We start from the raw sequence: 25,383 nt of genomic DNA on the forward strand, positions 1-25,383 counted from the left end.
CAATACTAAGGAGGTGATTATAGGTAGGGAGAATACAGGCCATGATAAACCTTGAAGTAATAACAAGTAGCTTAAGTTTCAAGAGCAAGTCAGTGGGAAAGCACAGAGAACAGACAACATGGTTAAACTTAAGCGTTGGGAAAGTTATCTTTGCAGGAGCACTGGGGATTGGTATGGTACATCTGTCACATTTATGACAGGATGAGTACAGTGATTGATCCGTAAGATAACAAGAGCTGAAGTTGTAACAGCGAAGTTGTAGTTTTCTGGGTAGAGAGAAAAGGATGTACTGCATAGATGGCATGCAGAATGAAGTTAGGAGACTCAGTTATAAATGAAAGGGACGTCAAAAAGAGTGAGCTTAAAAGAGAAGGAGGTGGTTCAGATTCACATCTTTCCTAATGAGGAAGGTGCATGGCACTCTTCATGCAAAAAAAGACAAGTGTGCCTTGGTCATACAGGCTTTGCTGTGGCATGCCACTGGAACACAAGAGAGCCAAAGGAGTTCTGTGGCTCTGGGGCTGAGCAGCATTGTCTGGGGTCAGTGTCCACAGGGATCAAAGAAGGACAAAGCTGGAGAGAATCATGAAATATAAGAGTAGAGACAGTGGCACCTGAAGGGCCCACAAAGGAAAGTGGGTCAATGACCCTGTTATGGACAGAATGGATACAGAGCTGGAGAGGAGAGGAGAGGAGAGGAGAGGAGAGGAGAGGAGAGGAGAGGAGAGGAGAGGAGAGGAGAGGAGAGGAGAGGAGAGGAGAGGAGAGGAGAGGAGAGGAGAGGAGAGGAGAGGAGAGGAGAGGAGAGGAGAGGAGAGGAGAGGAGAGGAGAGGAAGGAAGGAAGGAAGGAAGGAAGGAAGGAAGGAAGGAAGGAAGGAAGGAAGGAAGGAAGGAAGGAAGGAAGGAAGATGGCACCTGTGCTCACTTGCTCTTGTGAGAAATTTGCAGAATCAAATTTGCAGAGGACCTGGTCTGAGGAGCCAGTGTCTAAAAGGCTGTCAGCAACAATAAAGATGCTTTACTTGTATAATGCAATTGTAGTCCCACACCTGTAAAATGCTCCTAATGTAAACTTACCTTAACCCTGCTGTTTAAAACTTTCTCCCATCACTCCTTTTCTGCTACAGACATACCAACACACAGGACAGTATCCTGTAGAATGAACGCTGCATTAAAAGCAAATCTGCATCTCTTACCAACTCAGCACTAACACTTCCCTTGCCAGTTTTCCTTACATACAACCAACTAAACCAGAATGCTCCTCAAAGTGTTTTCCCCCTTCCATGGTTTAGTGGCACAGGAGTGTCAGTCCAAAGTGGCATCATCACAGCCCTGTCCATGTCACACTTGAACCAACATTGCTCTGCCACAGGCCATGTCCCTGCTTACCTCCACTGTGCTGGAGTCCTTGGCTTCCCACAGCAGAGTGGCCAGGCCATGCACTGAGAGAAGGAAGGCAGGCCCTGTCACATCTCTGCCTTCAGAGACATCCCTGCTTCTGGGTGTGTTTTTGCCAGCTCCACCACACGTGTTCCACCCAAGTAGCTCCATGCCTGGAGACCTGGCTGGGAAGACCCTGCAGGTACTCTGTACCTCAGGAGTTTATTAATGCTGGGATTAATCTGGATGCCAAGCACATGGCAAGTCAGTCACATAATATTAAGCTGAATTCTTGCTTCTCTGCTTTAAGAAATAGGGCTTCCAGCAATTTCTCCTCATCAGATCCAGTGCTGCTCCTGTTTTACAAAGTTCCCCACCCCATGCTTACTTCAGCATGATCCCAGCTAGAGAAAACAGAAAGGGGAAAACAACAGCTTCTCTGAGTAAATAGTTTGGATGCCAAATATGGAGGTTGCACAAGATTTTATTCACCTCTTGGTGGAAAAAAAAAAAAGAAAATTGGAAAAAAGGGTCTGAGAACAGAAAGTGTTTACCTCTTAGAGGAGTTACTTCTTGATAAACTTGGATCCACACTACTCTTGGGCAGAGCACAAGCCCTTGTGTTATCTGCAGAGTTATCTGCACCTTGGCTCATGTTTCCTCAACAGCCAGAACCCCATTCCCCAAGTTCTCCTGCTACGTCCTGCAGCAAAATGGCACCAAATGACACCTGGCTATGCCCAAACTCCAATTTCTGCCATGAGGATGAGGCAGAAATGCCAAAGGCATTGTGCTTATGTAGGACAAGAGATCTTCCTTTGGATTGCCTTGTATTTTTGCTGGGGTGTGAAACAGAAATCTGTCCATGTCTGTTCAGCTTCCTGCTGTTAGGAAGCTACTCAATAATTCAGTTATCTCTCTCCAAAGGAAGCTCTGCTGGCCTGCTGCTTGCTCAAGCCAGTTTCTGCTGCTCAGCAATGAAATCTGAAGTGCCACACACTTCCAGGGGCCCCTTTGGCACCAGCTCTTTTGTATTCCAGTGGCCAGCAGCAGCTCCTTAACTCTTTGACAGCCAAAGCTCATTATCATTTTTATATAATTAAACAGTGCTGCTCATTCTCCTCAGTAGATTATCACAGCAAATTGATGGTTATTTGAAGGAACTGCCACAATAGGAGACAAAACACTGGCAACAGATAAAACAAAAGGATGCACACAAAGCTCTTTAATTAAACTCCATGAAGGGATATGAATTCTAGCAGAGATTTTGGTTACCCTGCTGAGTCTCCTTCTGATTAGCTACAATGCATCTGCTGGCTTTCCTAGTATCCATCTGTACTGTTAAAGAGAAATTTATTCTGGCTAGGGAAGATGACCTCAAAGATGTCAGTTGTGGATAGTCTAATAGTTTATTTATGTTGACAAAGTGGTTCTGAGTTCTCCTTCATGTGCTGAAGCGAAGAACCATCCTCTTTACATATAATGATGGGTTTAATATGTGCACACACACACACACACACACACACACACACCCACACACCAATGCCCACACACAAATAACATTGAAAGGCTAACAAGAAAGCCAAAAGAGTTTGGAAAATTGTGAGGGAAAGGATATTTCTCCAAATTGCTAAAACTCCTTACCAGCACAATTACTTTTTCTTCTGGCATACATCATCTGTTTTCCCCTCATCCTGCCCCACCTCCTTCCCTCCAGCATCCGGGTGCAGAAACTACAGTGAAGGCTACTGGATGGAATAAGGAAAAAAAGTCATAGGATATGTACTATGGCATATTAATGGCATATTAATAACAAGTTAGGCTGTCACTTTGAAGTCTGACTTTTTTTCAAAAAAATTAAAATAAAATAAAGAAAAGAAAAAAGAGAGAAAGAATAAGAATTGAAAACAGATCTGTCATGGAGCATTTGTAAGAGGCAATGCCACAAAACCCTTTGGGACTTTCCACTTAGGTCATAAGGGATCTGGTTCAAATTGCATTGGTCCTTAATCCACAGGTAATTGACAGCACAGCTCTCAGTGACTCAGTGTGGAACAGTGCTGCACTGCTCATTACTACTGCAGACCTTTAAGCAGAATATTTTTAGTCACATGCACCCTTTTGGCTCTACAGAGCCTATTGAGACAATAGACAATTTGCACGTTTATAATAATTAATTACCTGCTGGCACAATAAAAGCCGTTACCATCCATGTCCATTTCAGAGGGAAGTATCTGATGGAACAAGGCCAGACTATAACATGCACACACACAGCCTCAAAACACTCCTGAGAAAGGGTTATTCCCTGTGCTAAACACTGTGCAGGGTTTTTTCCCTCAGAGCCCCAGGAACTTGGGTGGATGAAAGACCTCTTCCTCATCCCTTACAGAGCTCTGAAAATATCCCAATTCTGCCTAATTTATACAACCCAGTCCTCAGGGTCCTTCTCAGTTGCCAATACCCTACTGTGAAGGCTCCATTAAATCTTTTATTTATTTGTCCATAGAGGCCACTGAAGAATGTCACAAGGTATTTCCCTTTCCAAAGTAGGTTCAGCTAAACATGAATGAGGCCCCTAACATTATTCTGGATAAGGGTGTGTACTCATATTTTTGCCAGACGACTGGCAGGCTGCAGGGAATACATATTCCTGAGCTTGACTTCTGACCACCTTATGAGCAAGTAGGTGCAGATTTGTCACAGTCATGACTTGGCAGTATTTTATGTTCATTCTTTGTAATGTCACAAGCAAATGAACACAAAGTTCAAAACAATGGGGGGAAAGTATCGCACCAATTCTCCCTGCATAGGCTCAACCTCTGCTGCCACACTGAGCAAGCTGAAGTCAAGGGCCAGATTTTTCTTCTAAAATTATAATTAAATAATAATTAAAATGTTCCAGCACAGTTCTGGCAGTGAGATTTTATGCTAGCGTTGACCAGTAGGTTTACTGGTAACTCAGACAGCTGTACACCTTACAAAAATTCTCTGTAGCTTAACCATCCCTAAGGATATCTGTCCTGATCTAAGTCCAGAAACAGCTGAAAAAGAGACTGGCCAATTTCAAGTACCACTAAAAATGACCGATACTTTCCTATTATGAAAACACAACTCAAGAGGATCTACTTTTTCTTTATTTTTTTTTTTTTTAAATAATCACATGCAATTCTTATTACAAAACTAAAGTTGGTTTTCCATTTGACTCAGTCTGGGTAGAAAATACATTCCTCAGTTCTAAAGCCAGTAGGATTCTGCTGACTCTAAACTTAGCAATTCTTCTCAGCTATTCTGCACAAACAATAACTCTACCTCACCTCCAAATGCCCCAAGTGCATTCAAGGTACACTTGTAGGGCTTTTTGTTCCTTTGCAACTTCTGTCTCCAACTTCTTATCCTCTAAGTTATTAAATTCTTGGCACCTCCTGCTTCATTAGATTATTGAAGTCCAATGTCTGAAGAAGGGATTTTGGCACTATTACTGTAAATATATGGAAGCCAGTGTGATGACTGGTTACTTGTATTTATTTAAGTGTTCCTGTGTAGCATCCAAAGTCTGTTGACACCCAGCAGCACTGCATTCTGCAAAATGCTTTAAAAGCAAGCACAAAGTAAGTTTCTGTTGCTGGCAGCTAATTCTTTTAAACTTGGAAAATGATAAGCTAAGTACTACATCTCCGGGTCACAGCAACCTTTTCTAACAGCATCATCTAGAAGCGTAATTTTCTCACATCAAGCAGTTTGAGGAAGATGAATCTGCTTCTCTATTTCCAGTGTTATGAAACCATGATAAAGAAACAAGCCAATAGAAGTACATAGCCCAAAAATATGCTTGCAATCTGGAACATCTGAGGTACTTGATAAAAGCATTTGAGGACTTATGCATAATGGAAGCAATACACTTCTCAATATAACATTAAAAACGAAGTTATATTGCTGAAAGAGATAATGCTGCATGATGTCCATGACCAGTGGCCCTGGCCTTCCTACTGGACAAATCTCTTACTACTGTTAAGTATTACAAAATCCCTGAGCTGTGAAGGACTGTGACTGTCCCTGGGACCTCAGATTCTGTGGGTTGTTATTAACAAATACAAATACATTAGGTTTTGCAAATTCTGAAAAGTGGGATTGCAGTATTAGCCCACAAGGGTTTTCCAGAAGGAGATTTCAGTATTGCACTGCAATGGGGTTTGCAGAAAGGGTCAACCCTGTTGTTCTGTTAGGCTACATATCTTTCCAAGAGTGAAAAGAAGGGCAAAACTAGTTCAGAAATTATATGTTGTGGTTAGTTTCTTCCAGCTATAGCACATCAAGCCTGTGTACTTTAGCTAGGTGAAAGACTGTCTGAAAAAAAGCACTTTTGGGAGGCTTGTTCAGTAAATTGTTTTTCCATGTCTTTCTGAAGAAGAGTTTGTGGTACTTCACAAAGTTGGCATGGAACTCCCCAGGTACCCTGATACATTCAGTATGCACAGCTACAAGAGCTATGGAAAGCTTTTTTCTATAGGAATATGAGTACCCGAGGCAACAACACTCCTCTAGTTTGGAAACTAAGCAGGTACTTTTGTCTGTGTTTACTCCTAGGGGAAACTAATGTGATCATCATAAGGCTGTGAGTTACATCAATTTTAAAAGATACTGCTTTGAATTAACAGAAAAGTGGCTAGGAAAATTCTTCCTCCTGGAAATCTAGTTCCCAGCTGATTATTTATGTGTTGATATTCATTCTTTCCAAGTAAACAAAAAAATAAACTCTTCTTATTGGCCAAGTGAATCAACATTACTGGAATGAAAATCATTCTCTTACATCAATTGTTTTTCCCCTTCCTCCAAGCCCTTAAGAAAAGGCCAGAAAACCCACCTTAGAAAAAAAATGTCTGCAGCAACCTTATAAATTAAAACAACAGGAGCAATAAAATTATAGGGAGAGAAGGATTTAATCTTTCACTCAAAACATGCATTGGAAAGAATTCTATACTCCAATGCATATCTGCAAAGAAGAATTATGAAAATATGCCCTTTCTGGGCTAAAGAAATATGAGATCAGCAGAGGTACCTGAAAATATAGATAAATTAGGATTTCAAAAAATTTAACTCTGCATACAGTTCTGGTGCTCCCTCTCTACCCCAGGGTTGCAGTCAAGGTAGGAATCCTTGAGTCAGATAAATTCTATTTCCAAATAAGGGAGAAGCAAGTCCTCAAAACCACTTTTCTGCAGTGGAATTAAAAGAGCTCACTCAGTCCTGTCATCAGGATTGTCTCATTCTGACAAGGAACCCCCACCACAACCACTTTCTATAGAGTCTCAGGCTGAGTGCAGACACTGACATGTCACTAGAACTCATCCAACTGTGTTTTACACAGATACCAAACAACCATCATAACAATGCAGTCTGTTTGTGAGTGATTTTTCATTGTCTGCAATATAAAAGTCAAAAATGGTCCCAGATATTGGCAAAGTGCCATTTCGAGCAGACACAACTGAAGGGGGAATTCCCACTGCAAAAGATGCAGGACAACAGAGAGAAGTATTTCTCCTCCTAAGGCTACGGGTGGGGGGTGAGTGGTGGAGACTGTCCTTCCAAAATCTTAGGTGGCTATATGGCATTTTAAGACGCCAAACTTAGCATGGTTTTGCTCCAGTCCTAGGGCAGCTAATGATGAAGGACACTACACAACAGCAGCCATCTGTGTAATTCAAGGACAGCACAAAGCTGTACCACAAAGTACATGGTCAGAGCAACAGGCAGAGATGTAAAATACATCAGGAGGATTTCTCATTTTCTATTTGGAACATAAGTAACTCAGAAGTCTGCCAAAATTCCATAACCATTGATCTTCTGTGAGGAGCTCTTTCAGCCTAATGGAGAACACCAGCAGCAGCAGCCAAAGCAAAGATCACCAGCTCACCAGCACTGCTGTGCCTTTTTGTAATATCTGATCAGCCTGTTGGCTGCTAGACGAGCCCTTATGCCTATGACATCTCCTGCTTTTAAAGTGGAAATAAAAATCATCTTTATAGCACTCAAATCAAAAATCCATACACTCCTCCACGGCTCACCTGCAGCATCACCCTAGGCCCAGACTCCTGCAGAGCTGTACAGTCCTCTGGGAAGCCTCCCCAGCCCAGCCTCAGTCCAGCCCAGCCTCAGCCATGTGCTGTCCCCCATGTCCCCCAGCCTGTGCCCCCACACCCTGGTCACCAGGAACACCAGGTCAGCCCCAGCATACACAGAGAGCATCAGGCACAAGGACACAACTGCATTTCTGTAAAAGATAGAAGGCTTATGGCAGCCTCTGCTTTTTAGGCTGGCTGTGGAGGGAAAAATGATACCTTATCTGGCACCAAGCCTACTGGTAGAAAACAGCTTGACATATTTTGATCCAGCAGAATGAGTAAGTTTACACAAGCTCAGCGCTTTGTGTTTTTACTGTACCACCAAAACACAGTTAGAGAGTACACAAGTATTACCTTTACTGACTCCTTATCTTGGAAATCTTCTCTGTGTATTTCATCCAAGTCCTTTAAGCACCCACTCAGTGTGTGTGCAATCCTGACCTCCCAGGACCGGTGATATTTGCACACCACAGACACAATGGAGCCATTTGTCTTGCAAGCAGGCCTGGGCAGGGGAGACAGCTCTCTCCCATAGCTGGCCCCAAACAGGGCATTTGTTTCAAATGACTGAATTTCAGAGCCTTTAGAAAAAGACATGGTGCTGCTGCTGCTGCTGCTTAAACCTTATTTTCCTCTTTCTAAACTCACACAGACATTCTGAAGCCACTGGCTACAGAATGAACAGGAGAAAGACAAAAGTATATATGAGTACATATACAAGCAGTGCATATACTCTTTAGTGAATGCAAGCCAATTCAGGGGAAAGAGCTGCAAAAGAATTGTTAGAAATAGCAGGATGCCCACACTACTCTGTTAAGAATACTGATCATAAACTGCTATTTTTTCCCTGGTGTTTCACAATGTAAACAGCTAATAATTTGCTTTCCACATGCTTTGGGAGCACTGGACAGACTGTCAAGCAAAGACCATTTCTGTTCTCAGTATTTCCACGAAGCTCTCACTACAAGTCATTGTTTTCCTACATGCTCGCACAAAACAAATTTGCATTTAATATCAATCTGGTGCAAGGACAGTTTTCTCCTTTACAATAATTAGGCTATTTAAAGGTGTTTTCATCAAATGCATGATAAGAACTTCTGCATTGTACCCCTTGAAATGTTCTGCTGAATTTTTGCTAACATTTGGTAACAAATCTCATGAGAGCCTTTAATGGAAGTTAGCATTTTTTTCATGTGTCATATTGCAAGTCTTCAAAGCAGAAGTTTATAACAAATTCTTAATGTGACTTTAAAGCTGGGAGCTTTTTCTAGATATCTGCTTTATGTTTGCTCACATTACTGACTGCCTAGAGTTTGGCTGGCTCTGACCAGATCTAAGCACAAAGGCAAACTGAAATGACGCAGAACTTACTTCTTCCTCCTTTGAACTTCCTTAACAAATAGAAATTTAGCAGCCTGTGCATCAGGAAAGTAAGCAACAAGAGAAAAGAATCCCCAAAACCATAAACAACCAAAACCACCCACTCTCATGCCAGCTGTTTTTTAAACTGATTTCTATGGTTAACAAAAGAGACAGATTGGGAGTCATGAAAGATGAAGCATATTCTACCCACATCAACAGCACTTCCTGGAGGCCACCAGCAAATTGAACTCCCATTAAAAGGAAAAAAGAAAAAGAAAAAGAAAAAGAAAAAGAAAAAGAAAAAGAAAAAGAAAAAGAAAAAGAAAAAGAAAAAGAAAAAGAAAAAAAGGAAGGGAGGGAAGTTCAGGGAAGGGAAGTTCAGGGAAGGGAAGGGAAGGGAAGGGAAGGGAAGGGAAGGGAAGTTCAGGGAAGGGAAGGGAAGGGAAGTTCAGGGAAGGGAAGTTCAGGGATGTTCAGGGAAGTTCAGGGAAGTTCAGGGAAGGGAAGGGAAGTTCAGGGAAGTTCAGGGAAGTTCAGGGAAGGGAAGTTCAGGGAAGGGAAGGGAAGGGAAGGGAAGGGAAGGGAAGGGAAGGGAAGGGAAATTGTATTAGGTATGTATGACTATATCAAAAAGGAGTTACCAGCCTAAGGGAGAGGACAGGTTGACAGCAACTTTGTATGTCCTTTATGATGCACTAATCCTGAGCTGATCAGGAACATCACTGCAGTAAACCCTATCATTTAGCAACATCCTGCCTGCCCTATGGGCCATGACCTGGGCTCTGCAATTCCTGAGCACACCTCACCTTACAGCTTCAGAGCCGTGTGGAGGTCTTCAAACCACAAGTTTATGGCTCTGCTCCACAGTGCTCACCCAATAGTGATGTGTTTCCAGTCACGTATTGTGTGTCAGCAGCCTCTGCAACCTGGGAATGGAAATAAAGTGGTGGAGTAAGGACCTTTCCACAGCTCTACTGTTGCAGTGTGTTCAGCAAGAGACACTTCAGCTTGTAAGACCCACACAATCCTCTCTGGCAGTTCAAGGCAACGTAAATCAGCCCTTGCCTTGCAAAGATGCTCACAGCAATATGAGCCATCCCAAAATGAGCCCCACCAAAACACTGTTGCAGTCAGATGAGCCCCCCACACTTCCCTTCAGGCAGTCTCATGGCAGCACTGCTGGTGCAAGCAAGAGCTGTCAATAGAAGGATGTAGGACAGAAAGGCAGTATCCTTAGTTTTAAATCTCTGTGGGCCACTGTACTCACTTCCTGAGGCTGCCACATTGATCCTCCTTTCTGGGAAATTAGTTTCAGCCTATAGAAACTATTGAGACTCAAAATTTGTTTTTGTAAGAGTACCATGTGAGTTACAGCCATTCTGTTTTGAAATGAAAATGTTTAATCTGCCAAGAACTATAAGGAAACATTTTAAAATAAAAAAAGAGAAAAAAGTGAGCAAAATACCATAATTGGACTTTTCATGGATATAACTGTTAAACTGTAGTTTAATTCAAAACCATACGGCACACCAGAATAATTTATTTAAAATTTTTCCTTTGCTTAGGTCTTTGTATTATTTAAAACTTGTCCCATATTGATAATTACAAGGTATAGAAAGAACTGTCTATAGCATTCCTCTTCCATAAGGCCAAAACTTTTGCTTTCCAACCAGCTATGAAGTGTCTAAGAAAAGAGAAGTTTTATGCTTTCTTTGGCCATCACACCAGCTTGTTCTTACTGCCTGAAAGATGAATAGCATGTCTAGATAACTGAACTCCGACAATTAGAAAATCAGACTAGTTAGTGAACTGTCATTTTTTTAAAGCAAGGAGACCTTGTCAATTCTACCTGTCAAGTGAGTTTGGACAGATTGATAAACATTTCAAGAAAACAGGATAAAACCTGTTCTCTCCACGAAGCAGATTTTAATTTAATTTCTTTGCTCACAAGCACATGAAAAGAGAGCACAGCACAAGACTGTCCACAGGACCAGACTTTATTACCAATACTATTCCAGGTCTTTTGCTCAAGCTACTGCTGTGAATGGGAATGACTTGAAATTCAGTTTCATGGATTTCCTGGCAGATAAGATAGTATTTATGAGTTGCCTTAGCATTCCTACATTTGAAGCAATATGAAGATGATTGGCAGCAATCCAATTTCATTATTCTTAGATGAGTCAGTAAGTGTGGAAAGAGAAATTAAACGGGCAGCCAATCAACACACACAAAAAAAATCAGATATTCTGAGGCCAAGAAAGTATTTATATGCTTATGACTCAACTTTTGCAGCAGTGTCTGCAGCAAGAACAGGAAATATACTGTTGAACCCTCTTACGACAACAGCTTTGATGTGAAAGGCCGGAATAGCTCATTCTGCCTGCTGGGATTCAGAAAGCCAGAGTGTAATCCTGGATCTCTGCAGAATGCACTCACAGGAGCTTCCAAGCTCATTAAAGAACATCAGAAATACAAGGGTCCTGCAGGACACATGGTGAGTAAATGGCTTTCAAAGACTTTGGAAAGGAACACAGTTGACAAAGGGCTGGCCCTGGAAGTTCTGCTGCTGTTTTGCATACAATGTGTATGTAATATATAAGGCTCATCTACCTCTGCAGTGGTAGGTGACTGCTGCTACACAGCCGTGGAGGAGATGAGGTCCTCTGTCCTATTGTGGCAGGAAAATTTCTTATATTGGAATTTTCTGAACTCAGAACCTACAATTTACCACATCCTTTTCTGAGTATTTGTGCTGAGGCTCAAGACAGCCACTTCTTTACAAAGTTTAGGACCTGCCTCTTGTGTGCTGATTATCATTTGTTTTTCTTCTTGCACTGCAGATGTTGTGGAGGACATGGTGAAAGCAATGTATAATGCTGTCCTGCAGCAGTAATTCTTACAGCAGATATATGCTGGGGCAAGGCTATCAAATCAGCTATGTGTCTGACTTTAATGACACTATAAATTGGTAGAAACAGAGAATTTATCAGTGGATTTAGATTAGTTAACTTCAACATTTTTAGTATGCAATACCTGCAAATCTGTAGATAGAGACAGTAAATATATTAAATTGGTAGCCAGCTAGGCCTAATTTTCTTGATACCCCTGGTAGTACTTCACAAACCAACTAAAACCTTCCAGTTTAAGTTCAAATCAATACAAAGATTAATCCATTCTACAAGTAAGATGCTGGTTGATGCAGGCTCACAGAGCATGCAAAAGAATGCAAACAAGTCTGATCTTAAAACCAGAAGCATAAGTGAATGATTTTTTTTCAGTATTATTTCACTCAGATAAAATAAAAATGGTTTGGGAACCTGAATATGTGCTTCCAGAAAAAAATGCCAAATAAAACCAAATCAAAACAAGGTGTCCCTTCAGAGCAGCATAGGGAGGAGATATGGAAGTACAGGAGGTTCAGATTTGTTCTAAATAATTTCCTTCTCACAGATCCAAAGCTGCTATCTGCTGTTAGGCTCTGTTTTATCCTTCTGCTGGAGAATGTTATTCAGACTGCCCTTTTCACCTACTAAATCTGAGCAGGACAGAAGCAAAATAATGCTGCTGCAGCATGTCCAAGCTGCTATCTGTCTTTTCTAAATTTCCTTAATATTACCATAATACTTGGAGATTAAGCTGTCCCTTGAGTGTGAACATCTTTCTCTCTGCCACTAGTAATCTGTACAGCTGACCTGGTAACATGCTCTCGTTTCCTCCTGCAGTCTCATACTAACACTCTGCAGGCCATGTCACACACAGCCCTTTGTAATCTCTTGTATAGACTTCTTGTAGTTGGTGATTTCTAGATATTGGCTTTTATAGCTTGTAAAGCCACTAGTGGATATCAAATTTAATATGTTCAGCTGACATCAATGATGTGTTTTATCTCTTGCTCTGAATTACAGCATTTCTGGGATTTGCAAGTTCAAAACTAATACAGCACAGCAGAAGAGGCCTTTTAATCCTGCTTATTAGCAAATGGGAGTTTCTGACATAACCCAAAGGCTCTGGCAGACAGACACCACACAGCTGAAGAACAGACACAGCAACACAATGGATTCCAAGCACTGACACCTCTGGCAAATAAGCTTCTCTGGAGAAGTAGCATTCTTCTTTTCAGGGAAGAAGCCACCTTACTCCGAATAACACCCTTCTGAAGACATGTCATCTTCCACATAACAAAATGAAGTGCTGATAGCTTGGTTGAGGCAGCTGGGAGAAAGGGTAAGAGAGAATGCAGGCTCACAGTGGAATGGAGGTACTTGAAACCCAAACAAAAAGCTGAAGCTTTCAACCACTAAAGAGTATGCATTATTTACTGCATGCCACTGGACTGAGCAAGTTTCTTAGCTGGCCACAGTTTACCCATCTCCCCTACCAAGCAGCAAGAAATGCAATGCACTGACAGGCAGGGTGAGAGGGGACAGAGTTGGGATGCCCTCCTCCAGGAAAGTGTGTGTGCCCAGCTCACAGCCAGGGGCCCGGTGAGCTGGGTGGCGTTTCTCTGGCTGGGGCACCAGTGTGGTGGAACAGACTGCTCCAACACGGCACAGGAACACAAGTTATGAGTAGTTGGGAAGGGTGTCTGTGCAGCAAAGCCTTCCTAGCACCATTAACATTTTATTTTTCAGATTATACTGTAATGATGTCCTAACCATGAGAAGTCAAATTTCCATCATATCATGATTTCATCACATTAATTTCTCTCAGATCCCCAACTCTTACTGTGTGCCAAGCAATCATGGCCCTTTTTTGGTGTGTTTTATCATCTCCAAGCTTCTCCTGTAATCTGTAACTCACTGGCAACTAACATTTGTACACCACTCCCCACAAACAGCACCCAGGAAGAGAGTAGACACAATATTTTATGCTCACTTAAGCACAACTATCCTGTTTTCACACTCAAAGACAGATGGGGCATTTAAAGCATGCAAGTTGTAGGCACAAATCTGCATCACACTCTGTCACCAACATTGAAATTCACCCCATTACCTACAACCAGCATTAAGAAACCATGCAGGGCAGATTGTCCTCTATAAAACATCATGTTAAGACCACTTTTTAAGAAGAATGGCTATAATTGCTAAATATTTTCCAACAAAATATTGTTGAAAGGATACTCAAATATTACTCTTTCTCCATTCATGGGACATGACTGGACAGCATTAATGATCCAAATCCATAACCACAACTTCCCAAATGGGGACTCTGGGATACCAGCAGTTGCAGTGACATGATTTTTTTTTTATGGTATTTGGCTTCTTTAAAATGAAAATAGACTATTCATAATTAATCTCCCTTCTATCAACTGAAGAACTTTCATTTAAAGGAAAAAAGCATTCACTCGAATGTTAAGAGCATGCATAAATCAAATATGGAACTAAAAGACATCTAATGATATTTGCACAAACATTTTCCAGCAATGACTCTGATTTTAATTATCTAGTGGATGAATCCTGCCTGTGAACAAGTCCAATGGTATTTTGCAGCCAATTCCTAACTCTGTGGTCCATGTCTCCTAGACCAAATTTGTTTTGCAGCTTTTGCACAAATATTTTTCATTTTGCACCCTAGTTTTACAGCCCCTCAATTTTTTCCTCTGCCTTTTAGTTTCTAAATGCTCTCTGTTTCTATCTATACAATCAACCACAGTGCACACAAAATATAACATGGGATATAAAACTGTGAAAATAAAATCTGGGAAAGTTGCAAGCAAATTTTCTAGCAAAAAATACATGCTTGAGAAGACATAAATAAAGATTTTAATAAGCCTCACACAAACAGGCACATGCCTTCTCATTCCTCCAAACTGTCAGAGCTCTTGCATAAGACTTCTTTTATATTTGTCTTAGTCCCTGAAGTTACACACGTCTTAAAGTTAAAAAAGATAGACTTGTTAATAACACACAAATGTTCATAGACATAACATCTTTACAGATATCCTCTGTGAGCAGATCAAGCTACTCTCCATATGTATTTAAGTGAAGTGGAAGGCTGGAGTTTTTAAGTTGTCAGATCTGTGCCTGGGTAAGAGTGGCTCTATTTTCACTCTTGGAGCAGGGAGAGATTAGCAGCTTGAAATCACTTTGACAGTTTCAGTTACTCTCCTGCATACTGCAGGGAATTTTAATTCCAACCTGTGAAATTGTAATTGCTTCTCAAGAAGAGCAGGAGGATTCTGGGTAATGGCCACAGCCAAGCTCAGTGTCAGAGTTGCCAGTTGCTGCCACTTCTGATATTATTTGCTGTTATTCAAAAATCACTCCAGTTTTCCATATGGGAAGTTGAACCGGGAAGTGAAACTAGATTAACAGTAGCTGTCAGATGTTCAGAGATGTGCAGGGAATGATGTAACAGAGGTCAGTCTCCTCAAAAAGCACCTTTTCTTCTTTCTCTTGCTTTATAGAACAAGCATTACATAAAACACTTCTATGTCATACTCTTTTTCTAAACAAGTATAGTATTACTAGAAAGCTACAATGAAAAGACTAAATGACAAAGTCCTCCAGCATACAATGCTCAAGCAGAAAATAAAATGTGTGTACTTAATGCTGTTCACAACAGATTTAAGTTGTCTTTGCTACTCAGGGTTCTGTGGTTTGCAAGATTCCTCATTGCAAACAGCCAAAGAGAACTCAGAGCTACCACAAACACTTAAGAAAAATAGTTGAGGCTTTCCTGGTATCAAATGGAAATTATATTCTTTTTTTTTTCTGACAAAAGGTCATTGAACGTAGACTGCTTATTAGCAGACACATTCTCTAGTGATGAGTGTGTTCAGCATGTGTGAAAGTGGGATCAATTGACTATGAGGTAACTTTTCCTGCAATGACCTTGTTAAGCTGGAGTGCCGCAGATTTCTCACCCATCCTGATGGCTTGCAAAGAGGGAATACATGGAAATAGGTCTCAAACATAATGTTGATGTAAAAATTAAAAATGCTGCCTGGCAGGGTACTTAGGACATTCAGGGAGCCAAAAATCACAGATCAGATGTTCAGGTCAACTCGTTCCATGAGGAGGATCTATTTGTACAGCTCACTCCACACTCACTGAGGTTTCCCAAGCTGCACCAGTTGCCCCAGGCAGTCCAGGCTTGGTCCAGGTGAGCTGTTTGACCAGAACCATTTTGCTCAGCTCAGTGGCCTTGGAAGCTTTATTTGCACATAACCAGAATGCAATGACAAACACAATGCTGCTCTACAACACAAAGTGTCAAAAACCTCTCTCAAAATCTAAAGGAAGGCAACAAAATACGTGATAAACAACACTTCCTACTTATCAGATTAAAGCTCAGTTTAAGAATATACTGCAGGCAATGTCATTTACAAAGTCTTCTTTGGCCTCTTTCAGTATATTACACTATTTCTAAGAAAATAAGCTGGTCCCATTAAAGTCAACGATGCACAGAATCTAAATCACAAGCTTGGTAAATCTCTGTAATAGCTGATGCAATGAGTCTGTAATTGCCACGATTAGATAAGCTAGAGTGGCTGACAGAGATAATGCTAGAAGCACACAACATATCTGCATAGATTATTCCCGTCACATGCGAAAATTTGGCTCGGATAGAATGATTTTGCCAATCCACAGTTTTCCTGAGAATCTTGCAATCTGTGGTACTTTCCTGAAAATGTCAACTCCCAGAGTCATGTTGGTGGGTTTTTATCTGAGAATTTTTCAGATTTGTTAAAAAAGTAAATTACTGATTGTTATATATTCCTTGTTGTACAGAAAAACCTGACAAAAAAAGCATGCCAACAAACAGAAGAAAATTAAGGGAATGTTTTTGTTTGTTTTTTTCTTTTAAAACTCATGGATTTTGAGTCTTAGCTTATGACCTTCAGTGGTTGCTATCAAAAATTTAATATTTGATTGATCACACACCTGACTTCCTAAAGACAGTAACATCTGCTGTTATAATTTACAGGCTGTGCTGAAAGCATCATGGTGGAGCTTCCTGGTTAATTGTCTGTAACTATTATGAATCCACAATTTATAAAGTACAAGCACTCTAACTAGGGGACTATTCCTCTGCACTGTAGAGACAATGTACTGGTTTCGGCTGGGATAGAGTTAATTTTTTTCACTGCAACTGGTATGGGGCTATGTTTTGGATTTTCTGCTGCTGAGGAGGGCTCACACAGAGTCAAGGCCTCTTCTGCATTTCTGGGAATGGCTGTGCACCTGCCTGTCAAAGTAATGAATGATTTATTTCCTTGGTTTGCCTTGCTTGCATGTGCAGCTTTTGCTTCACCTAAGTGTCTTTACCTCAACCCCTAAGTTTTATCACTTTTACCTTTCTGATTCTTTCCCCCACCCCACTGCAGGGGGGTGAGTATTTCAGCTGCCTGCTGGGGTTAAACCACAACAGTCACGTAAGACAGCTCAGCTCCATCTGGATGTGACACAAACATTAAAAAAACCCTCAACAGTGCCTGTGTTATGATTTTAAACAGTCTCTGCAAGTGGAAGTTTGGATGAAGATTCAGAAAGGTGACAAGTCATGAACAAACCAACAATATGATGAGGTCAGGTGCAGGAAGAACTGGGCACACAGTCCAGTCCCTGACTCACCAGCACACTCACAGGATGTGTGGAGATTCTGTCATGACAAAATGGCTTGAATAAAGTAGTTATAAATTTTCATTGTGTAAAATGCAGCCTCCCCACTAAGAGAGTAATAATTGTTTTACTGAGAACACAAAGCTAAGAGATTCCCAGGTAGTTCTCTAAAGATTGTATAAAATCTACAGACTGTATTAAATTCATCTTTTCACAGAACTCTATCACCAGAACAACATCTTCCCATTCAATTATAAAAACCCAACACCTTTAGAACTACTTTTATATAAAAAATAATTCTTCTTGTATTAAAAAAGCCTAATAACTCATTGTGAAGTTGAGAGATGCAAGACAGCAGGCAAAAATTCTTTCAAACATGACAGCAAAATAAATAGCAACAAATAACAAACTTTAATGGCCTTGCAGTGTTCATTCTAATGTAAAAAGACAGATACCAAACAATCACACTGCATCAAGCAAAATCTTCAGGAAAGCTTTAAATAATCTACCCATAAAAGTTGACCGATATCACTTAATGGAAAGATTCCTTATAAACTTAATGCAATTTTATCTGATACAGCAAATATGAAAAAAGCATGTAATGCAAACTTTGCATCATTTTAGGAAAAAAAGAAAAGGAAAGATGCAACAACCTGTTCTACCGACCAAGGATCTCAGGTTTTGGCAAGATAGGCCTTCCCACAGCTTATTAATGTTCTCTCCTTTGAATGACAGGAAAGGCATAGAGTGAGTACAAATTATTGCCCAATTTATATTAGCTTTTTTTTTCTAAAATAAAAAAAAAGATTTGTTGGTAAAAGTGTTTCCTTTGAAGATTTTGAACAGCAGTTTCATTGTTTTTATAAAAGCCCCATTCAGTTCACAGTTCTGTTTTCATTCCTCCGTAGTAAAACATAACAAGAACTGCCAGTAGAGCCAGGCTGACAGACAGGATCTTCAGTCCACCTCCCTCTTGTTGCCATGGCAGCTGCAAAGCCATCCAGGAGCTGAGCCGTGCTTTCACTGGGATCTCAGCGTTAGGCTGTGCTTTCCACTTTGTGCCATTCTGTGCTGAACGTCGGAACTCCTGTGAAGAAATGCAGATGTTAGGACTGAAACTGTGTTCTGTCTTTTTGATTGTACATACCAAATACACTCTCCTTTTTGTGCTGAGGTTCAAATTATTGTCCTTTTCAAGACCAACAATTCAACCTGCACTGCATCATCACCAGGTCATCAGTTTTTTGTACAGGAATCTTATAAATGCCATACAAAATCAGTATTTCTAATGAAATTAACTGCCAAGCCAATGCAGCTATTAGCAACAGAAACAAATCTCCAGACCTCACTGACACCAGAGACAGCTGTTTGATGGTTATTTTTTAATTTGTTTTGCTGCTATCTCACTACTTTCCGAGTTTTAGCTTCTCCAAAAGAAATGTCTAACCAGTGATAAAGGGGACAACACTCAATCCTTTGCACAGCAGGGATCTTCTAAAGTCAATCATTGACTCCTGGTGTGCCAGCTCAGTGGTGCTTGAAAATCCTCCCAAAGGGCTTTTCCTTTCCCCTGACCCTCAGGAGGCAGCTGTGCTAAAACACTCACCTTCTCATTCAGCATATTGAATCCCACTTCCCTGCTGTGCCTGCCATTACCATTCCCAACCTGACTGCAAGCACCAAGATCCCCAAGAATATGATGTCTCTTAAGTGCAGCACAATTTACAGATGTTGCATCACTATTTCAGCAGAAAATCCAAGTGAAATGAGTAAAAGGCTCTTTTCTCTCTTTTCTCCTTATTCAGTTCACTATTGTAGATACTCAAAAGGAAAAACATCCAGTGAAACTCTGATGACATTTGCAAGAGATGTAAGTGGTAAAGGTGTAATTAAACAAAGGTGTAACAATGCTGCATCATAAGATGCAATATTTCTGTTGTTCATTTCTGTTTTCCTCCCTCTAGTTGAATAATCTCTTGGGAATTCAATTGAGTTCAGCTGGATTTTTAATTGGTTTGAAATTTTCCAGTTAAAAAAAGGTTTTTGATTAAACCATTTTATTTTTTTTCTCTTTCACATTTTGTATAAAATAAATCAGGGACCCAGAAAGTACCTATCTGGAAAATCTTGTGTTTCCAAGAAGCTGAAACAGGGCCACATGAAAATACAGACCAGATGCCCACGCTGTCTTTTACCAAACATATTTCTGGGCAAACTCAAAGAAATATCAAAGCTCCAAGAAAGGTGCCTGCCCATGAAAGTGTGACAGCACAATTCAAACCTTCTGTAACTGCCTCCTGTTTTCTATTTCAGCAATCAGCTCCATTATAGTAATTGTAGAAGGAAAATAATGATTACTACTGGTTAGGTAAGTAAGCATCAAAGGGGCAAATGACAGCCTGGAGTAAGTGCTGTTCTAACAACTGAGTTATTGCTGACTTGGATCCCAATTCACACAGGCAAAGGGTTACTGATCTAGTGAACTATGAAATGAGGATGTCTTCTCACACATGGGCACCTAGAAGAATGTCAACTGGGTAAACAGAGGAAAGGAAACAGGTAAGCACACTGGGGTGTAATTCTCCACAGAGTGAGGCACAGGAACAGCACCACTCCAGAAATTCAGTCTATACTGTGCAGGACATGTTTACTTAATCAAAAACTATTGTTAAGTTATTAATTACGATCAATTTCTAAGGTGTCTGAAATTTTAGCACATGGCCAAAGCTATCTTGTCCTCCCAAATCAAAGTTGATTAACCTTTGCCTGAAGATTAAACTGGAAAATGTACATTATAAAGGATTTTTTACAAATGAGTCAAAATTCTTTTGCAATTTATTCTTTCTAGATATTTATAAAGCATTTCTTTTCTTTGAAGGTCTCACAAATCTCTAATGTAAGGTGCTTAATTTATGGAAATTACCTGTTTTTACATGTATTGTTGGTACATTAACACTAAGGCTAAAGTGATTTAAAGGAATGGATAAGTCTGTAAAAATATCAGTACAACTAAAGTCTTATTTTTTCTGATATTTATTTTTCACTGAATCATGACTTAAAATTTGGCTGACTACAATCAGCCTATTGACTCCTAATTAAATATTTCTACACTGCATGATAAAATCATAGTTATTCACTCATACAAGACTAGATGCTATCCCTTGGCAAACAGATAAAAAGGGCCAGTACCTCATAAATAATGCTGGACCTTCTCCTCAATGCTTCAGCTCCTATCTACATTTCTTAGGAAGACTAGGGACAGCCAGCAAAATGCCCCAACCACAAATTGTAAGTTGTAAAATGTTTTGAGGGACTTCTTTTAAATTTTCTCCTTCACAAACATTTAAGCACATCAGTGTTTCATGCATTCAATCATGTTTCTGTCACATAGTTTACAGTAGTGGTTTCACTGGCATTTCATTTATGTTACACAGTTTTTCTGTTTTCCAACATAAAACCAAAGAGTCTCATCTTGCTGGTATAATTTTGATCATGCCTATACTGCTTTTTTTTGTTACCATACTGTTTTCTTACACCTCTACTGCAACATGCACTGCATATGCATTAGGTAGTGCTGCATACTGCTGGTAGGACAGAATGGCACAAGACATTTTGGCAAGGTTTACAAAGTTCCAGTGGTGGTGAACACTTCTGGTGAGTTGTCCAAGTAGCATTTCATCTAAGTCAGCCTGTACAGCTGTGAAATTTGTTTTTTCCTTACTTCATCATATTTCCAATAAATGAGATGATCATACTGATACAGTAAACCCATTTTTGGGTTGTTTGGTTGTTTTTTTTTTTTTTTTTGTAGAAAGACAGAAATATCTCCAATTGCAAACTGAAGTGACCCTTTTCTTAAAGACATCATAGCTTACCACTTAAACATGTTGTGTTTCTGTTTGATAGTGTACACCTCTTCAGGTGATCCTGCCAAATATTCCCTTCCAAGGAAAGTACAGTGTATTCATCTGATTCATGTTTTCTAAGCACTGTTCTCTAGTTTGGCCCAAAATTCTGCCTGACACATGAGTAATACCACAGGCTTCCATGAAATTTTCCCTCATTATCATCACAGAATATGCCTCTGTGGAAAAAAAAAAAAAAAAGGTACATCTGGCTCCCTGTGACTGAAAGGCTCCTGTAGAAAACAATCTTTTTGTCCTCATCCTGAGATTCATACAGAGCTTTTAAACCCAGGATAATCACTCAGAGACACCTGCAGGTGGATGCCTCTTCCTCAGAGTCTGTTGTGCACAAATTCCCCAGGGGGAAGAGGAGCCCTGCTAAAGGGACTGTGTCACTGCACCCTCTCCCTCCTGAGTAAGGGCTGAGTGGCCCTTGCCACAGCATGGCCTGTCAAGAATATAAGCAGTTCTTCCAAGCACACAAGTATCCCATAAACAGCTGTGTTAGTGAAAAACACTGTAAATATGACTCTATGCACATTTGGTGTAAAAAGCTTCGGTGGAGGTAAAAAACTAATTTTTTGAACTAGCATTTACACTGTCCACTCACTATGCTCTCACTTAATAGAAGGATTAATTCTGAACAGTCCTTATTTGTGTCTCTGTCTCTAGATACAATATTCAAAGTGCATTAGCTTTCCAAGGAAACCTTTAGGTAATTTCTGTAATATTCTGACCTGATATAGCTGTGATATTTACCACATACAATCACTAATCAGAATGCAACAGTTCCTTAAGCTGAGCTCAGATATCACACTTTTGTAGCTGCAAGAGTTAGAAAGATTACCATAATGATTCATTTCAGTGGAATTTAGGACAAAATTCAAAGACTCTTTCAACAAAAAAGTGCTGGGAGGAAGGCCTAAGGTAAAGAAGTTTCAAAAATACGTGTTTGTACTAGTTTCAGTCTTGATAGGCCACAAACTCTTTGGTAGACTTAAGCATTGCTCTCACTGGACCACAATGAAGGAAAAGGTACTCTAAGATTTAAAATGATATACTATTAATCAAAATGAGGGAAGGAAGGGAAATTACCAAACTGAAATGCACAGACAGAGACTTTGAGCTAAGCATCTTGTAGTTCCACGGAGGCAGCCTTTCATCTTGTTTTGGCAGTCACAAAGTAAACACAAGACTTTGCTAATAAGGTATAATATAAATTATTAAAACTTCTAGCGTATGATCAAATGCATTTCAGATTATTTTTTGAATAATTCTGCCTTGACAACTGCCAGGAGTAATATATTTTGTGTACTCTTGCACAGACCCATTGATTGCTGTCTTTCTGTAACTCCAGTCCCAGAGCAAACCACTGTGCATGAAAGAAATATATATAATCACATCAAAACCTGAGATTTGGCATCTGTCGATCACAGCCTAGCTTTTTGTAAGATCTCACTTCATGTTAGTCAACAAAGACATAAGAGAAACTCTTTAGCTCTGAGCTGAGGTTTTAATAGATTCAAAACATTTCTTACATGCAAATTTCTTTTATGGCTCAGGGGCACTGTTAGAGCTTGAAGTGTTAGCTAACTGCTGTGAAAAACTTCTTGACTGAGCATATCTCAAGATAAATTAGACTTCTGAATTTTTTAGCCCAACCAAGTACATCACAGACTTGTACTACTGGCTTTAAAAACACGGACTTTTACATAATCATGCACAACAAGTCTGTGTGACAAATTTAAAGAAAACATGTTAAAATATGCATTACATCTCCTGCTGCACTATTTGAAACTCTGGGCTATTACTCTTTAAAGGCATTTTTCAGATTTAAAAAAACAAACAGTTACTGAAGGTCACATAGATTACACATCCAAAAAATATGTAAATTGAGTTTCATTGAATACTTCTGGAAATGTCCCTACATTTAGTTCTGTAGGTATTAAGAGAACTCCTTTGATTTATTACTTTAAAAAGTCTATCAGCCTTCTGCAAATGTGGAATGCTGATCTTAAATTACAAACTAAATGGCACAGAAAAAAATTTTTCCTAATGGAATTAACATGGTAATTCCTCTAAGAAGCATCCCTGCCACCATGTATTCCAATGAATGCCCAGTACGATGCTGTTAAAAGAAAATGCTGTCTACAAGCATGCTTATGTCAGATGTTTTCAGCTGTACACCGTTCCTAGGAATTCACTCATTCCCAACACATGCAGAGTTTACTTACCCATTTTAAAAAATGAGAAACCTTGAGGGAAAAAAGTAAAGCACCCAGGTCCTTTTGCAAAGGAATTTCATGTTACTACTTCTTTTTGGGCTTTGAAGACACCCAGTGATGATCACCACAACCTCTCTGTGCCTTTGTTCCCCTGCTGGAGCCCATTCCCTTTATATCCATCTGAACCTCTCATTTCAACTTAGGCCCAGCGTCTCATCCCCCCTATGTGCCAATGGGAGGCACTTGGCTCGTTCTTGTCAAGAACCCCTCCCTGTGCAGGCACTGGGGGGCCTCTGCTGGGGTCCCCTGAAGCCACCCCTGCTCCAGCCCTGACCAAGCCTCAGCCTCTCCTCCCAGTCCAGCTGCTCCAGCCCCTGACCAACTCCATGATGCACATCTGAACTCCTTACAGCTCCCAGCTCCTCATTTATGGCAAGATCCCTGCAAATGACCCAGTCCAAGCAGGTCAGCAATACTCCCAGAGGCTGGACCGTGGTCAAATACAACTATACAGGTAATAATGGGATGCTGTAGAGACTGATTGACCTCAAGCTCATCTGCATTAAATCTGACAGTTCCTTCCAGCTGTCATCCTTTATGGACACAATCTTTAACCAGGGCCTTCCCTGACCTGCACAGCAAGTCAGCAAAGTCTGTGTTCTTTCCAGTAACACCTGCATGATCTGTCTGGTTCCTTTGATCAGTATGGAAAAAACCATTTTGCTCACTAGTCAACTTTTACCTTGATTACTACTACAATAATTTCTCCTGTCCATTCTCTTTTCCTTCTACTTCTCCTCATTTCTCTCTTGCATCATCTGACCATGCAGCCTCTCAAATAAACAAAGGCAGAGATGCCACTAGGAACAAAAATTTGTAATGTCATATAGAAACACATCTGGAACTTCCTCCCCCTACATTAACATTAAATTCAAATTTTAATATTCCTATTTAAGAGTATAAAATGAATTAATTTTCTCTCTGTAAATTCCCACCATTACTGTATGGCTGCATTAGTGTTTTTCTTGGCAGACATCTCCCTGCTCTCTTCCATGTTCTTACCTAAGGGTAGGCCCTTGCCTACCTACTTCTTTTTCCTCCCCCAGTCTTTCATATTATTCCCTCAATCAGCCCTCAAAATTCAAAAAGCACTTAGATGCTAGACAGAAGGCCGAGCAACTGGGGCTTATTAAATAACTTCCTTTGTGATGTACACTTTGAGCCGGAATAAAACAACCAAAAAGCTCAACTAACAAAAGAAACAAAAACAAGAGAAACAACCAGTTGAAAAAACACAAGCCAAAAAACACCTCCAAAATGTTTAAAACACAGTCTTGTTCTGTTTTTCATTATACCCACTTGTTTTACCCTGTTCCTTCATATTTACCTATAAATGCTTCCAGCCAGGACTTGAATCTCTTTTTACATATTAGACTTTTGTGCTGCTATTAAACTTAGTGACTCAGTATCGTTCCACTACACAAACAATGCACTGTCAAAATAACCTGTCATTCAAGGTCAGACACAACATCTTTAAAAAAGTGTGATACCTGGGTTCTGAGCTTTATTTTTTTTTGCAATGAGGTGTGTGGGGTGTCAATCACTATGACAGAATCAAAGGACATGACAGCCAGCATTCCAGCCAGCACCTGCAACCACAACAGAACTGAGAGATCTTCTACACAGAAAAAGTTTGCATTTCAAAAATCATCCAAGCAATGACTTGAAATGAAGAATAAACATAGCAGCACAATGTGGGCAAATTCAGGATGGGGTTCTGTCACTATTTATCTCCCTGTGCACAGGACAGTTTTATGAAGGAGATGG

General features: G+C 40.2%; 1 protein-coding gene and 1 long non-coding RNA gene across 3 annotated transcripts in view; one reads left to right on the forward strand and one right to left on the reverse strand.

Annotated features, from left to right (window-relative positions):
• Positions 1–17,814: 17,814 nt before the first annotated feature.
• Positions 17,815–25,383, reverse strand: part of CDKAL1 (CDKAL1 threonylcarbamoyladenosine tRNA methylthiotransferase) — a 378,544-nt gene continuing 370,975 nt past the window's right edge. For both annotated transcript variants that reach the window (XM_077180180.1, XM_054642274.2), the window contains one exon: positions 17,815–18,513. In XM_077180180.1, coding sequence (XP_077036295.1) covers positions 18,307–18,513 — 207 coding nt within the window. In that variant the 3' untranslated portion in view covers positions 17,815–18,306. The remainder of the gene's footprint in view (positions 18,514–25,383) is intronic.
• The window catches only part of LOC143694350 (uncharacterized), a 29,814-nt gene continuing 24,043 nt past the window's right edge, over positions 19,613–25,383 (forward strand). The window contains exon 1 of the long non-coding RNA XR_013182774.1: positions 19,613–19,985. This is a non-coding gene — a long non-coding RNA (uncharacterized LOC143694350). The remainder of the gene's footprint in view (positions 19,986–25,383) is intronic.

The sequence above is a fragment of the Agelaius phoeniceus genome, chromosome 1 (genome assembly GCF_051311805.1).
Source record: "Agelaius phoeniceus isolate bAgePho1 chromosome 1, bAgePho1.hap1, whole genome shotgun sequence".
Lineage (NCBI taxonomy): Eukaryota > Metazoa > Chordata > Aves > Passeriformes > Icteridae > Agelaius > Agelaius phoeniceus.